The sequence below is a fragment of the Musa acuminata genome, chromosome BXJ2-6, assembly GCF_036884655.1.
Source record: "Musa acuminata AAA Group cultivar baxijiao chromosome BXJ2-6, Cavendish_Baxijiao_AAA, whole genome shotgun sequence".
NCBI lineage: Eukaryota > Viridiplantae > Streptophyta > Magnoliopsida > Zingiberales > Musaceae > Musa > Musa acuminata.
The window spans coordinates 17,926,566-17,944,876 of record NC_088343.1 but is presented as its reverse complement, the minus strand read 5'-3'; the positions used below and the strand labels follow the sequence as shown (position 1 = coordinate 17,944,876).

General features: G+C 34.8%; 1 protein-coding gene across 2 annotated transcripts; it reads right to left on the bottom strand.

The window, feature by feature from the left end:
* Positions 1-4,645: 4,645 nt before the first annotated feature.
* On the bottom strand, positions 4,646-17,844 carry LOC103974111 (uncharacterized). 2 transcript variants are annotated; one of them, XM_065113277.1, is made up of 10 exons: positions 17,559-17,844; positions 17,292-17,461; positions 16,561-16,719; positions 15,152-15,301; positions 12,967-13,110; positions 10,986-11,154; positions 9,111-9,283; positions 8,378-8,433; positions 6,162-6,264; positions 4,646-4,862 (listed from the first exon to the last, which is right to left on the bottom strand). In XM_065113277.1, exons 1-10 carry the CDS (start codon positions 17,773-17,775, stop codon positions 4,773-4,775), a joined length of 1,431 nt encoding a protein of 476 aa, XP_064969349.1. In that variant the 5' UTR covers positions 17,776-17,844; the 3' UTR covers positions 4,646-4,772. The 2 variants fall into 2 exon arrangements, with proteins under 2 accessions (XP_064969349.1, XP_064969350.1); XM_065113278.1 differs by having other exon boundaries at positions 10,986-11,142.
* Positions 17,845-18,311: the final 467 nt, after the last annotated feature.

Below are 18,311 nucleotides of genomic sequence, written 5' to 3'. Positions count from 1 at the left end.
ATCACTTCCATAAAGTTAGATATGAACGATGATGGAGAAAATTTTGATCAAAAGACTTATAGGGGTATGATAGGTAGTTTACTATATCTCATCGCAGCTAGACCAGATATTATGTTTAGTATTGGATTATATGATAGATTTCAATCTAATCCTAAACAATCTCACCTAAAAGCTATTAAGAGAATTTTTAGATACTTAAAAGGAACTTCTAATCTAGGATTATGGTATCCAAAATTTAAAAACTTTGAATTAATTGCTTATGCTCATGCAGATTTTGCTAGATGTAGAGTAGATAGAAAAAGCACATCAGGAACATGTCAACTCTTAGGTCATGCACTTGTTTCTTAGTCTTTCAAGAAATAAAATTTAGCTATATTATCTATGGCCGAAACTAAGTATATAGCAGTAGGTGCATGCTATGCACAAGTTATATGGATGACAAACACATTAGAAGATTATAGAATTCACTTGAAAAACATCCCTATAAAATATGATAATACTAGTACAATATGTTTAACAAAAAATCTCATTCAACACTCTAGAACTAAACATATTGACATTAGGCATCATTTTATTAGAGATAATGTTAATAACCATGATATATCTTTAGAATTTATTAATATAAAATATCAATTAGTTGATATTTTTATAAAACCTTTAAATGAGGAACAATTTAATTTTACTAGAAGAGACTTAGGTATATTAAATCTTTTAAATGCATGAGTTCCTTTAATATATTTTTCGGATCTCTCAGTACTTTTTTCGAAATTGAATTTTCGTTTTATCGAGATCATTTCCTATCACCTTCTTAAAGTTTTATTCATGAATTTTTGATCCTTTATTTGATGATCTTTTCCTATGAATTTTTCCTCTCTCTACTCACGAAAGAAGAGTTTTTTTTTTATTCATGGACTTTTGAACTTGATCTTTTATGTGATGATCATTTCCTATGAATCCTTCTTCCTTCTATTTACAAGAATAGGGATTTGATTCATAAATTTTTAGTATGCATATTTTGATTTTTTATGTAATGAATCTTTCTCTCTGGTTTAGTAGAAGCTTGATTCATGGAAGCTTGATTAATGGACTTTTGGTTCTTCTAACTTGATTTTTCTTATGATGAATAAATTCCTCACTTTTTCTTCTTCCTCTTCTTATTTTTATGACAAAAGGAAGAAAGAAACTTGCTAACATCTTAAAAAAAGTAAAAAAATGCTAGCTTGCACATCTTAAGAAGAACCAAAAAGTACTTGCATATCGAAAGAGAAGTGCTAGCTTCCTCATTTCACAAATTTGTTTAACATCTAAAGTGGTTATCTTGCAAAGATTTTTCTTAACTTCTCATTTTACAAACTTACTAGTTTGCATAAATGGGTGTAAAACTTACTTGTATAGTTTAAAATACTTGTATAAATTATTGAATGATTCTCCTTTTTATTGATGACAAACGGGAAGAAATGATGAATGTTTGGAATCATAATATTGTATTTGGTATCATGTATGAAGTTATAAATGGTTACAAAAGGCTTTAGTACTATATATGTGATGCTCAAAATGATTGAAAATATGAATTCTTTGATATCATGTTATGCCCAAAATGATTAAAAATATGAATGTTTTGGTATCATGAATGTTATGTCCAAAATTATATTAATTTTGGTATCATGCATGAAGTAGATGCTTTAGTATCATATAGGTTATGCTCAAAGTAACGTTGATTTATTATGAAGTGATGAAATTGTGCATGTTATACTTTAATGACTTGGAACTATGATGATGCACAATATGAAATTTTGATATATTGCATTGATCGAAATTGTTTCACTTGAATTCAAATGTTATGATTCCTTTTGAATTCAAGTTTGCCTTATCTCGATATGACATGTAGATAGAGGGAGTTAAGGTTAACTCCGTCGTCAATTGGTTGTCATCATAAAAAACGGACAGATGGTTGAATCTCAGATTTTGATGATGAAATCAATTGATGAATTAATAATATAATCCATGTGTTAAGATAAGTGATGTAGGACTAACTACAATCATAAGATAGAGGGAGTTAAGGTTAACTCCATCGTCAATTGGTTGTCATCATAAAAAATGGACAAATGGTTGAATATCAGATTTTGATGATGAAATCAATTGATGAATTAATAATATAATCCATGTGTTAAGATAAATGATGCAGGACTAACTACAATCATGAGATAGGCAAAACGATTAAAGAAGAATCCAATGTTAGGCCATAGTCAATGATCGGGCATTAGGCCAGATGAATCGGGTGATACACCGAAGGATCGAATGATGTAGTGAAAGCTCGTTGGAAGTTTACTGGGAGTTCACCGAAAGCTTGCCGAAAGTTCGACGGGAGTTCGCCAAAAGCTTGCCAAAAGATCGTCGAGAGTTTGTCGGAAGTTCATAGAGAGTTCAATTGAACAATTGACGTACTGGATAACTTAGATTCCTTGTATCATAATTGTTTTAGCCTTACCTATCATAGTTAGGACCTTAATTTGAGTTAGTTTTAGGAGAAATCCTACTAACTCAATTAAGGGCTAATTAAGCCCTAAACATAATTGAATTGGATTGGTTGGATGGCTCATTCAGCCACTTGGAGCCACGTCAAGCGATAGAATCACTTAAGGCTCAACCTCCCATGTGGTTTGGGCGGTGGTATTGCCTAGACTGGGTGGTGGTATCGCTGGTAGTTAATGCTGCCAATCGATGGTACCACCCTATTAGGCGATGGTACCATCAGATCCCGGTCTCCGAGGCCTTGTCAAGCGGTCATACCACTCAGATTGGGTGATGGTACTGTCTAGTGTCTATCTGTAGGGGGTAGAACCACCTAGTACTGGCAGTGGTACCACTAGTACCTCGGAAATCTAAGATAAGACACTTTTTGGCTCCATTTTTGAAGATATTGAGGCCTATAAATACCCCACTCTTTTCTATATGAAAAAGCAAAAAAAGTGTGAACAAAAAGTCTTGAGATTTTTGTTGTAGAAGTGTTGAAAAAGTGCTAAGTGTCTGATAAGACCCTAAAGTCTTGTCGTAAAAAAGAAGAAGAGAAAGGGGATGATCACTTCGAGGGGATCGGCCTCCTTGATCGCTTCGAGGGGATCGGCCTCCTAGGGTTTGTCAAAAGACAAAAATAGTATTTTTCATAGATGATCGAAAAGAAGCAGTTACATCCCTATTTATAGAGTTCCGACTTTAGCTAAACTAAACAGACTTAATAAATACGCAGAAAATAAAAGGAAAGCACAAAAATTAAAAGGAAAAATAAAAGGATCCTAACAATCCTGCCTCCTTTAATTCAGCCTTATCCTCAAAGCTGAAAATAAAGGCGATGGACTCTGGCCAGAAGTGGGGCAGATTGCTGGCCGGAGAGCAGCGACGGGCAGCGGGTGGGCTGGCCAGAAGCAAGGGAAGCAGGGGTGCGTGGTGCAGTTGCTGCTGCTTCTTCTCTCTTTCTTTCTTTCTTTCTTTCTTTCTTTCTTTCGTTTTTTTTTTTTTTTTTTTGATAGCTTCGTTGCAGCGAGAACGCCAAGGATCATCGCTCTGATACCAAATGATAAGACCCTAAAGTCTTATCGTAAAAAAGAAGAAGAGAAAGGGGATGATCACTTCGAGGGGATCGGCCTCCTTGATCGCTTCGAGGGGATCGACCTCCTAGGGTTTGTCAAAAGATAAAAATAGTATTTTTCATAGATGATCGAAAAGAAGCAGTTATATCTCTATTTATAGAGTTCCGACTTTAGCTAAACCAAACAAACTTAATAAATACGCAGAAAATAAAAGGAAAGCACAAAAAATAAAAGGATCCTAACAGTGTCTTTCTCCTTCTTTAGCTTTGTAATCAATCTAAGAGAGATGTGAGGCTTGTAAAAGGTTATCTCCTAAATTTATAAAAGGAGAAAGAGTTGTAAGAGGATAGTTAGTGTTTACCCATTGATGGAAAATCAGTAATGGATATCATTGGTCTCAACAGAAGAGGAATCAAGAGTGGACGTAGGTCACAACAACCGAACCACTATAAAATTAATGTGCACTTTCTTGTTACTCTTCGTTACTATTATTTTCTACCTTAATTTCTTATCACTCTTATACACTTTCAATATCTTTTTCGATAAATTTTTATTAAGCTGAAAATTTCAAATCGATTTAATTTTTACGATAGCATTAATTCAATATCTTTTTCGATAAATTTTTATCAAGCCGAAAGTGTCATTCAGGATCCTAATATTGACAATATTTTTAGATTATTGATTTAGTTCTTGAAAGCTCCTGTGCGTTTATTTGTCTTCAAATAGTAAAATTCTTTAAATGTTGAGATTCTAGTCCTTCGTACTAACCTCGTTGTTTATAAGCGACGCCGCGGCGGATCATTCCGGTCGCTATGACATCTTCTGCCCCAAGTGAGGCTTTGCAGGCATGGCACGTCTTTCCCTCTAATGGAGCCCCATAGAACCCTTTGGTGGTGGGGTGTTGGTTTCAACTCTAGAACACGAACAGTACACATTGATAAGCAGTTCGTAGTCCCAGAGTTGGTTTATATTGTCTTGACTGTGCCACAAGAGAAGCGATAATTTCTCTATTTTGCCATAGTGATGAACCGGAAATTGGTATGTCGGAGATCAGCACGCAAATAAGTCTGCAGAATAACTGTCATTATTATCTCAACCCAAACAGCATTTATTTATCACGGACACATATGTATATTACATATTTTTATATATACTAGAATATTATAAACATTCATGAATTTATATTTACAGATAATTCATTCTTTTTGGAAGATAGATTCCCGCTCTCCTCAGAAGATCATCTGAAGCTTGCATTGCTAGCGATGTTACTTCTTCCTGTTCATGGAAGAAAGGGCATCATCACACTATGTTAAATCAAATCAAATCAAGAGGCTATATAGATAAACTGGCAGGCCCAGTTATAATAAAACACAACTTAAATGGAATATATTACGCAATGAAGAACCTATTTATCAATAATAATAATAAAAACAAGTTGGACACCTGATTTCCTCTGTTACGTAATGGAATTTATAATAAAATATATTACGTAATGGAATTTATAATAATAAAACACAGGCCCCAGCTACAAGTTTGCATCTTTATACTTGTGAATAAGTTGGGACACCTGATTTCCTCTGTTAGGCATGGCCTTTAACATCAGTTAGAGCATACCTTTCAGTACAGGTTCTTATAATGTTATCTGAAAGGATGTAAATTAGGATTTTTGCAATTTAGCAGATTAATGCAATAAGTAATAAGAATCTTAACACGTACATTATTAGTTGTCAGGAATATGATAGTCAATTAGCCAAGACATAACAAATGTCAGAAAACAAGGCAAAATGCATTACCATATTAATACAAAGTCCTAGAAAAGGTTACAGTGAGCAATAAACTAAAGCAAAATTTGCTGGGAGACACCAAAGACGAACCTAATGATGATGTGTGAAGCATTGGTCACATAATCAAAATGTTAAGTTTATAGATAATAAGATTTAATGACACTTAGCATTACAATCTTATACGGTTAGAATACATCAGCAGAATAGGAAGATGCATCAATGACTCTTAGAAATTATAATTTAATTGACAAAAGTTGCTCTTGCTAAATTACATGCAAGTAATTTGCACTATGACGTTGCAGCTCTGCACTAAAACCTTTTTTGTTTTCATACATGCTGTTATCAGATACATTTTCAAGCAAGCTATACTTCCATATTTCAGCATGAGTACTGAAATTAGTATTGCAATCGATGAGATTGTCAAAGAAAACTTGTTACTTGTGGAACTTATAAATTAAAAATGGGTCAACAGTAATGAATATGACATTAGCAGGTAGCCAACCCCTCCCCCCCAAAAATAAAGGTTATTGTTATTACAATAAACACCTTGTAAATGATAAACATTTGTTATACATGAAGTTTGACCTTGGAACATAATTAAGCTCATGCTTATTGTTAGCCATACAATTTTCAATACATATTATGACTTGAACTATATCAGTTATATTACAGTCTCCACCAAATAAACAACATAGTTTGACAAATATATCTATATAAGAAGCATGCACAACTATGTAAGTTTTGTATTCATTACTAGGTGGATTTTGCACATAAGAGGATGACAAAGTACCTCATTTACATTCAAGATCTTATGATCCTTCATAATCCACTGACCATTGCACATGACTGAATCAATATTCTCTGTTCGCATGCAGTAGACGAGGCTAGAGATGCTGCATGTTGGAATTCAAAAATATTAGCAAGGTTCTGTTCATGTAGAGCTACAAAAGAAATCATCACCAAACAGGCCAATTTACACATTTTGTAAACCAAAGTGTACATGAAAATGTATAAAGCCTTTCTATTTACGTAGATAAGTGTTTTATGTAGTGGTAAGGTCATAAGCAAGGAATTAAATCTAGGTCAGATACACTTTTGGTAACTTATCAGACTTGTACCACCTGATATCATTGAACAAAACTATTAAGAAAATGGTATTGCACAATATCAAGCAATATGTTTTGAAATTAATACTACATCAAAACTATAAATCCTGGTTGGTACACACCAGTCCCTCCAATATTCAAATCCTTGGTCCTACGTTTAACTTTTGACATTGTTTATCTACTTACAAATTTGAGGTTCATTTCATTAATACAAAGTTTAATTCATATTTTGAAGTTTAGCAAAGATGGTTCTCAAATTTTCAGTGTACCTATTGCATTCAAGATAACATGAGAACAAAGTTTTGACAAACTTCTGATTGGTCCTTTACATAGGTTAAGTACTTGAGAGTCCTTTGGGTGTTGTTTGAATCCTGGTCGAATCCATGCTGATCTAGCCAAGGTTCCCAAGGACACACAAAGACCCACACAGATGCACAAAGATCTTGGCTGGATTCGCCTAGTTCAACAAGAAATTTGGATGGACCAATCCATGCGTAACTGAGACCAATCTATCAGATCTGCATATATCTATTCTAGATTCGTAACTATCCTTTCAATCTCCACTTAATTCTTTTCTTCTATGCTAAATTTGTTTATACATAATCATACTGGACATGAATGGCACCAAAGCAACAAATTGACAATGTCACATGGCAGCACATATATCACTGGAGCATCATCATTATCGGTAGTGCATCTACTGCAACTATGCTGGTGGCAATAAAGCATCATTTAACTGGTGCATTTCCTGATGTGGTCGTATACATCAAGGTCCCTCAAGAATTCAGGCAAACTTTTAGGCACAATTAGACTTCAAGAAAACCCTACAGGGAAGAGCTTGACAAGTAGGCATCCAAGCTTCACATATAATATCTCTAACAGATTATAGTAGCCCGTAATCATGATGATCCAAACTTGTTAATATTTGTGCGTTATGGGGCACTATCATATGCACAAGGAGAATATTAGACATCTTTGATCCATCTCAATATAAGCATGGTGATGGAAATGGCAGTGGCAGTAAGCGGTGCAGTAACACTTTTGTTGACCCTTCAGCATGAGTTCCCACATGAGGCTAGATGGTGACAGTGGTGCAGCTGATGGTGTTTCTGAGCTAAGCAGGAGTACTATTTAAGATGACCAGTCTCAGCCCGACCCCAGGGCATTGGGAGATTCTTCAGCTCATTATGTAGGAGAACAGTACTGAATGTCAGTGATATTGACCCATGACATTCCCTCATATACCAAATAGGCTACAATCAACAATGCCAATAAAGTATAAATAATGCCTAGAATTGGATTGAACCAACTAGAACCAATAGGTATCAGCTACAACAACAGTGTGAACCAGAAGGACAATATATAGCTTCCACCAATAATGAGAAACCCAAGCCAGTCCTGAATTTTGACCTTGGCATTGGCTTCAGTCTAACAAAACATGAAAACCTCAAAGCATGACAATACAATAACCATGCAGGAGATCTTCACCAATTGCTATCAAGTAGATCAAGGAAAGACAAGTGCTCTAAAACATTCTGAATAAATTGATGGGTTTGGGGATCTGGTTTGACTAACTCTTAGAGTTCAATTTAAATAATTTAGTTGATGGAGTTTCTCTTTTCAGTTAGCATGACGTATTTAACTCCTACTACTTCCCAAGTAATTCTAAGAGCATTCATCCAAGTCAGTTCAGTGTGTCAGTCTGGACTTGCAGACAGAAATATTTCAGCTTCCTAAAAGAAATAAAAATAAATTCTCAGGTTATAGAAATCTTTTCAAAAAAACTTGTGAATTGCAGCTATTCTTCTGCTAGATGCGATTGAAACCAGTAATAGCACCATATTGATAAGAAAAAAAAAAGAGATATTCTTCTACGAAATCATATGAATAAAATATGTACCGATCATGCAAAGGAACCATGGTCCATGAAAAAGGATTCACAACTATCATATCAGCCTGCAAAATGATAAAACATAGACAAGAAATTTTTATGATCAGAAATAAGAAAATACAGTCACGAGCAAAGCATTCTAGAATAAAACAAAAATGATGTTGGTAGTGAAAAAAATAATGTTATCAATGAAGATTTTTTAACAATTCAGCAATCTGAACTTGTCTATTCCTGATCATATGAATTTCCAATAGAGAACAGCCATCTAATAAAAATATACTAGAGATTCAACTTGCAACTATGGAACATTTCAGCATGCCAAAATAGATTGGAGAGTTGAGGTGCAGCATAACCATAAACATGAATATTCTCTTAAAGCACGAGCTTCTTTCCGAGCCCTCCAAGGTACAAGGATGAACAAAAAGCTTGGTAAAAGAACTTGTTCAAAGGGATGATTTGCGAGGGCAGAAAGAATTACATTTGCTGATTGGCTGAGATGGTAATGGCAACCCGTAGTTATGGATCTAAATTATTCTATTGCCAAAACATCGATCTTTGTGCAATAAATGAGCATCTAGAAAACCCCATTTCGCAATAAATCAGCATCTAGAAACCTCTTTGTGCAGTAAATTAGCATCGCTAATATTTTGAAATAAAAGGTGAATATGAGTCAACTGCATAATTATGCAGAATTATATAGCAATTACTAATGAGGAAAATGACAAAATGTAACTGATCTAACCTTTTTGCCAACCTCAAGAGACCCAATCTCATTGTCCCATAGCACTGATTTTGCACCATTTATTGTGACCATCTCTAAAATTGCTACAGCAGGTAGAGCAGTTGGGTTGGTTTGCCCATTCATATAAGCTTCTCGACCTTTATTTATAAGTGAAGCTAGATACATCTCATCAACTGTGTGGAGAAGAAAGAAGTATTACATCCAAATACACCCAGAGGATACAGTTTCAGAAAACATAATAAACCTCCTGATTATCAGAATGTTGACACTTCACTGTAAAGCATCAAACCAGACAGGTATATGGATTCAATATAACTTGAATAGGCCAATATGGTAAATCTTCTGATAAATACAGTGAGGATATTGCGAGCAATTTGAATATATTTGTACTTAATGATGCAGTATATAATATAATCATTTAAGTATTGCATAGCTTACTAGAAAATTGTGCTTATAACTGTTGAGATATGATTTGGGTAACAAGGATCCGTATGTTCTTAATCCTTGAAATACATATACAGCACTGAAATTAAGATGAGGGAAATTACACATTGCCATAATTCACAACGGCACAACATACTTCACACCATGGATTCTGAAAGCTGGTCAGACTGGCACATAACAATCAGTATTTATTAGTTCAGTTGTTTACCATTATGTGGACTAGTGTCTACTAGGGGGTACCAATTCATACCACCCAATAAACTTACCTAACCATCGACACATCCAATATACCCACTATGGGTGTTGTATTACACCCAGATTGGATGGTATGCATATCACACTCTTTTTTCCAAATCAACCCCTGTTCTCTCTTATCCGTTTATCCCTTAAACAGCACTCAACAGCTTTCTTTTACATTTCTCACTTTTATATTCAATCATATCCAATCAATCTTCAGATGTCAAGCGAAGGATGCATACATTTGCGAATCAGAGTATGAAGCTACATTTCATGATTTAGTGATTGATTTAAATGTTTGCTTGTTTCATGATCATTTTAAGTTTTATTACTCGTTTTCATGTCACCATTTAATTATCAATTTAAAAATATCTGATTTTTAATTGGCGCCACATCTGCGCATATCTAGCATAGATCTATTTGAACCTAGGTAATTTTCCACTGAATACAGCATAAATCTAGGCAAATCTTGGCTAATCCACATGGATCTTGATTGGAACTGCATGGATCTGTGATAGATCCATCTGGATCTGACCAAGATCAGCATAGATCTAGATAGATTTATGAAAATCCAATCTAGATCCATCTTGATATGGCCCAAATCTGTAGGAATCTGTTCTAGATACACATATATCCAGCCTAAATATATGTGGATCTATACTAGATCCCATGGATCCGACCTAGACCTGCATAAATCTAGGCCAGATCTATGGGAATCTGACCAACTTTCTGATAAATCTAGGTAGCCCACAATGGCTCTGGCCTGGTACTCTTTATGAAACTCCATGCATAAATATACCCGAGAACTCCCAATATTAAATTATGAAGTTTTGAACATATGTATCATAAAAGAGTAGGTGAATGCTATTTAGTATTTAACAAGAATCACGAACTAAAGGAGTCATGAGCTAACTTTAAGAAAAGCATAACTATGGGAAATGATCAAACAGCTAAGAAATGTTAAATGACACATCAAAATTAGTCTAGATGCTTTTGTCAAACAAACACTTGGAAACATTTTAATAGCTATATCAAGATCTCATTAAAATTGTATGATCACCAGTCTCTTGTCTGACCTTCTGTCAAGGAAATGAAAATTGGGTCATCCAGTTAAAACCATTATGGAAAAAACATTTTCAAACTGATCTGAACCAATATTCTTCTTGTCTCACAGATAAGGATTTCAAACTGTACCAATGCTCATCCTATTGTTGGATGGCGCCCCATCTGTACCAAGAGATACACAAATACCAGCTTCAAGCATTTCTTTTACAGGAGCAAACCCAAGCATGCGCATTGCAGCAGCAGGGCAGTGAGAAACCTTCACACCAGCCTTAGAGAAGAATTTGATCTGTAAAAGAAACTAGCAAACTTCTCAGTTATTTGCTTGCAGTCCTTACATAAGCTATAAGATAAAACAAAATTATGATCTACAAAAGCATCCATCCACAAACCCCTGCCAGACCCTTCTGTTCACTTATTTTTATTCAGTCTGATACCTTTTTCAAGGTACTGGCTGAAATACCTCCACTACTTGACGAACCAGGCCAACCACTTAAACTGGTTTCCTGAAACTGCTTGCTGACCCTTCTTGTTTCTGCATGGACAAGCCTTCTGCATAAAAAGGGTCCACTGAAAAGGTACTTCATAGTAGGATATATGCAATTGGTAGGAATGATAAGTAGTCATCCCATTTTCTTTCTATAGCAGTGCCACCTCATCCACCTAACATTCTAAGTTTTTCAATAAAGTTCTGACAAGCCATATATAACGCTAAAGACCTTTATATTGAGGAAAACATATTAACCATATTGCCAACTTCTCACTAGAAATCCGTCAAAATTAACCCAAAATCGATCGAATTTGAAAGGAGTTGCCCAGTTTTAGCTTGCAATAGCCAATCTAACAGCCTCCAATGCAGGAGAAGAAGAGGAGGAAAGAGCAGAAGGCCAACAGTTACCACAGACTGTACCCATAGGAGGGGAAGGAGAATAAAAGGGAAGCAGAAGAAAGGCCAAAAGACCGTATTATGACTGAAATAGAGGAGAAGGCATGCTGCTACCACTGGATTTACCAGATTGTCGATTGTGACTATTGCTGTAATGTTCATCATCCAATGTTATGCAAGACAGAGGAAAAGGTTGAGGAAAAGGAAAGGGAAAGATATAGAGTAACCATTAACCTCTTAGTGAATAGAATTGACATTATATAGAAGATATCATGAAACTCAAGTATTATAATGAAACCCCACAGACACTCTTCAAATAAAGCATATTTCTGTCTTTGCATCACCCAAATTCCACTCACATAGTGATCTAGAGAAACATTGAGACCAAAAAAGGGAACATCGCGACAATAATATCTTTGTATGATACAATTAATATGCTTAGATATCTTTTAATATATTTTCTCCATTGTTTCTCATTATTATCTTTGATATCAGTTCCTTTTAAATTTTCAATATCTTATAGAATGTGAAGGAAAATAATCATGTAACTTTTAACAATATATTTGTAATTTGTCAAATCAAATTTTATTTATCCACATTTTATTTTGTTTTTAAATTATTTTCTCTCTCAATCTCAATAAATTTGATCTAACCAATCCAGATGGTGTCAATCTCCACACCTACCTCAATCATATGAACCATGAACTTTATAAAGGCACATAATTGTCTGTGGATTTCACAATTGTTAAAACGAACCAGGAAAGAGACACCAATACATCATTGCAAAAATAATTCAATTAATTTTGAAGAAACATAAACAATTTTCTCCAGGTACACATGAACTTTGAGGACAGTTAAATTATTTTGCTTTATTTAGGGGTTCAGAATTTGCTCTTGTTTATCAAGACCTTTTTTTTAACTTCTTTACTGTAAGATGTACCAAATGCAGCATGCAATATATCTTCTAGCTGGTTTCCACCAATTTGCCATTAAAATTCTTGTGTCATCTTTGTAATTTAATAATAGTGAATCTCATGTTATGGTAGAAACTACAACATGATTCTGGACATACATTGTTCATTCACCTCAGACTAGTTAAAATGCTAATTGGTAGGAAAACTTTAGTACATAAATCAGAAATGCAGCAAAGCATGCAGCTTGCGATATATGTATGAACTAGAAGTAGACACTAAGCTAGTAGTTATTTATAGGAACCGATATGCTCACCTCTTCTTCATTTATCCAAACAGAATGAGCTGCCAACAAGTTGCTCCGTAGAAGACCAATTTTCTCCAAGTATGTTACTGTACCATGATTAATTTTTCTGGTGTTCATCACAAGCTGATTTTCATAAGGAATTTCTGCAACATGCTATACATTCATAATATTACAATAAGACAACTGGATGAATCCACCTTTACCATAATAACATCAAGTGTGACCTACATTAATCATCCAATTAATGGTGCCATGAATGGCCCATCCCCTATAAGTCAACAATACTTTTTAGTTTCTACAAACTAAATGTTGCCACACATTGAATTTTTACAAGATTAATTAAAAATGCATATCAACAAAATGTAGGATATGTAATGAACATAGCATAGTTTTACAAACTATAGAACCTTTTCTAATCCGACCCAAGAAATTCATCCTCAATATTGATGACAAAAGCCAAAGGTACAAATGTTTTAAGCACAATAATGGCATAGCCAATTATGCATAATAAATAGGAACATATAGCATTCTCTTTAAATTAAAATGCAAAAATAGCATTCAGAATTTGAAAGAAAATAATTCCTATATAAGGTACAATTAATAATTGACTTACACAGCTTTATTTCAAACAATCCATAGAAACCATTGCAGGCTACAGAACAAGGTATCTCTAAATGTTTGTCATTCCCATAACAGACATATCAGACAAGCATAGTCATTGGATACCGTTCAACTACTTGTCCAAGAACCACACTGAGGTAAAGATTATTTAAATAAGCATTTAAAAAGAGTTCTGGATAATTGAGTGACAGTTTGTGGATTATATCATGGGGAGTTTTGTTTTCTTGATGCTATATCTTGATGATGTATATAAATAGATAAATGGTTTTCTAGACATATTATTTGGAATCACATGTTCAGTAACATATTAGGGTTAACAAAATCAAAATGAAACAGACAAACAACAAAGTCCTAAGTCGCAATTATTTGGGGTCGGCTACATAGATCTTTTGCCGCTATTGAGATTTGTAAAAAGGCACATGATTAGTTAAGTTTAGAATACTTAAGTTTTTATTTATAGTTTCTACTAAGGTCCTTTTAGGTCTTCCTGTACTTCTTCTAACACCGCTAACAAAATTAAAATGACAATTCATTTAATTTTCATATCAAATATTCTTGTTAACTTCTTTACTTCTTTACTGTTATCAAAATAACTTCTTTTTTGATGAAAAAATTTGTATTACTTTGTAACTTCTATAACTACGTATGCTAGCCCCCCAAAACAAAATCCACACCTCTATATCACTGTATCAGTGTAAGACAAATTTTACATAGCTTCAAGGTTTCTAAACATCCAAGAATTCAAGACCTTATAAAAATGACATAAGTAGCCAATTATCAAGAGCTACTCACATTCATTAAATGTAATGTGTAACTTAAAAGTAATATAATACTTAAATGAGGCCAAACAAAATGTCAGTGAGTGTCAAATAAAGAAGCCACTCCTACCATCCTATCAAGAAACAGAAGCTATTTCACTATTAACATAACTAAGTGTAACTTATCTATCATTCTAAGTACTTCCAAGATGAAACCAGGGAAATAACTGCACGGGCATTGCAATCAAAGTCTGAATAGTCCTGCATGAAGTATCTGGTTTAATTACTAGATAAATGACCATCTCAGTGTGAAGGAAAAGACTTCAAGTTCTATGCTCTGAACATACAATCATTCCTTCCATAGCAATGAAGTTGTGGATAATATGAACAAAACTACAAGCGCCAGTTGCTGCAAAATTGTATTATGGTACACATAATGACACTGAGTTTACATAATAATGAAGAAAATTTCAATTTCTGAAAAATGCCAAAAGATCAATGTCTGATGTCAACAAACACAATTCAGCACTCCTAGGAAAAGACTGAGTCCTGAGACATAAACCAGCCTCTTCCATATCACACATAAAAGGGTGTAAGAGAAGGTTATGAAGCAATCTTAAGTTAAATATAAAAGAAATAGGATACAGAATACATGGAGAAGATCTACATGCAACAGAAATTAATCAAAATGTTTCAGAGATTGCATTGAAATCGGAACAATCTCCTTCACAGACAGCTTCACAACCTTTGCAGAACCAGAAGATAAACAAAACTTTTGATTAAAACAATGAAAACAGCTGAAAGTAAATGAATACCATATGGATGCCTGTCTTCAGTTCCTCAGCCACATCTCTTGTTTTGAGCAATAACTGATCAGTTGCATTCATAATTTGTCTCAATCCAAACCATACTCTGATACGACCATCTGCTGTATTATGATGCTTCTTGTAAAGTTCCTTCTGAGACTGTATACCAGTGAAGGCATATCTATCAGTTACATAGTGAACAAGAATCAACTATGAAAAAAATGAATTTGCATGTATTATTAATAGGGAACAAACTGACACCAAGTATTTAAATTTCAGGATCCTACTCTTTTGCTATTCTCGGCAAGTCATTGCCAGCCACCAGTGCCTAAAAGTGCATTGTCAATGAGGTATTGATGAGTGCAGCACACCTTTTTAAGCCCAGAGAAGGTTCACAGACTCCCACTCATGCATGTGACCGTTACATTAGTTCAGAAAGGTGGTGCCACTGGTTGAGTGAAGAAAGCCTGAACCCAACTGAGGCTAATGCCAGAAATCTCAACCATTTTTTATAGGCCAATAATTTTAATGAAGAGAGAAGATTATTGGTAAAGCTACAGAATGTCACAATCAGCAATCTTTTCAGTTAAAGTAACATATCAAAATTACAAGTTCAAAATTACACAAGTTCAAAATTACAACCAACACAAAATTAAAGTTGATTTCTGTTTTTTGTATCCTCTAACATATACTAACTTTTGTTATGTAAACAGAGAAGCCAACACTTCTATACATGAAATAGCGAATTTTTGTTGCTCTTCTAACTCTGTACATTAGGGCCTAATCCCAACAGTTCTTTTTATACAAATGTTGTACATTTTTCGGTTGCAGGCTGACTGATAGATGCTTTATTTCAAATATATATACACTAACCTTTGAACCAACAAAAAGATCAAAAGGATCAAACTTACTTTCAAAAGTTATATGACTTGAAAGATAGCTAACTAGTAAGATAGCAATATCAGTTAGCAAATAGCAGTAAAGTAATATCTGTTTATAAAAATTTTGGATAAAAATAAATTATAAATCAAAGAAATTAATATCATAAAACAAATATTATTCAATATTTCATATCATTGTATACAAAGGTACATTAAATGTGTTTATTTTACTGGCACTAAACGAGTCTCAACAAAAGACCTATTGTACAATTTTACTTCTGAACAATTGGATAGAACTGAATTAAAGAAATACATATGGCCAAATTGAACTTTGTTATCTAGCTAATCATATGCCATTTGTTTCTTTTAATATTAATCTTGATTGCCACTTTTCATTGTTCACAATGTTGATTGTCTTACCTTTTCGTTCTCTTTTATGCCCAAGCTAGCCTAGATTACATGAACTGATTGATCTTCCAACTAGAGTTTCGAACTGCGTTCACAGAAGAAAGTCAAAGAAAAAGTACAGCCTATGACCTGAATACAATCATCAGTAGAAGATGCACTCCAGTTTTCAGGCAATCCGTCACCTGTGTCCATAGTGGATTGCGTTAAACATGCACGCAGGCCCAATTCTTTTACTGCCCTGGCCATTCCACTAACGTGCTGCCCACCTGCTTCAGCAAAGCAGGTTACCTGTTTCATGAATCCACAAAATTGAGTCACACATCTCCAGTATGCAACAGAAGTTACAGTTCTATGATGTGTTATGGTTTACCACCCAAGAAAATAACGCCCAATACTTCAAAGGAAGAAAAATAAATACAGTCCAATTTCATGAAATACAAACCAAATCAACTAGCATCAACCCAACTATTGATTGTAGAAACTTACTGCATTGACTTATGGAAAATACTATCGAATCCTAATCAGAGCATTGCATGAAGAATCAAATCATAGGCCGAATCCACAGATCCAATGCCTCAGAACATGAAACATAAATATGAATCCCAAAAAGGTGAGTTTGATTCGGGATTACCGAACATTCGTGGTCAGAAAGTTCGACGAAGAGAAACAAAAATGGCCTCAAGAATGTAACTTATCAACATAGACACATTATCATTCCAAGAATTTCCAAATCATAAAAATAATAAGTAAAATCGCGGCCTTCCAACATTTGCGATCCTTCAAAGACGCTCGAATCAGAAGAAGAGATTGAATTACAACACAAACTGAAGGAGGGAGAGTAAGGTATGTCAGTCACCCACTCCAGAATGGATGAGCTCGATCCCACAGAGAAGCGTCGAGAGGTAGGAGTCCTCCGTCATGCGAGATTCGTACGGCCAAATTCGCTCATGGAGCCACGTCTTCAGGTCCACGTCGTCGGCGATGCCCCTGGCCAGCTGCTGCGACGTGTGCACATGCGTGTTGACGAACCCTACAACACCCCCCGGCCACCAAGAAAGACGAGAATCCGTGAAAAGGAAAGATGAGCTATCCTATCATGATCGAGAGGAATGGGAGCATTGGAACACCTGGGAGGAGGAATCGGGAGCCGAGGTCGACGATCGACTCGGCAGCGGCGAGGTGGGAGAAGTCACGGAGAATCTGGGCGGAGGGACCGAGGGCCTGGATACGGTCGCCGACGACTACGAGGGCGCCGTCGCGGAAGACGCGGGCGGCGGGGTCCATGGTGACGAGGAAGGCGTTGTGGAGAATTAGGGGGCTGCGCGCCTCTTTGACGTTCCCCATCTCCCCCTTCCTCTCTTCTGCCTTTCTCCAAACTCGCGATCGACTCACCGGCAACGTGAAGTAGCCTTGCGAATAGGCGGAAAGCAAATCAAGATTACTTTTTTTTTATTTTTAATAAAAGAAAATTATATCATTCGACTAGTAACAGATGAACTTGTATAAGTTTTTCTTTCTTTTTTTTTCGGAACTTGTACAAGTTTATATATATATATATATATATATATATATATATATATATATATAAAAGAAACCTCACTTGTGGCAAAATGATTAGCTTTCCTAGTAATTTCCACACGAAATTTAACAAAAAGGATATTTTAAATAAAAATAATTTAGTCTTTTACATAGAGATTGAATGTTACTAAAAACACGATTATTAGAATATGTGGTTCATTGTAATTAGATAAAATATATAATAAAATTAATTATTGAATCTCGAATTTTGATGATAAAAGTAATTGATGTATTAATGATCTAATACATGTGTTAAGATAAGTGATACAGGATTAACTACGATCGTGAGAAAAGCAAAATAA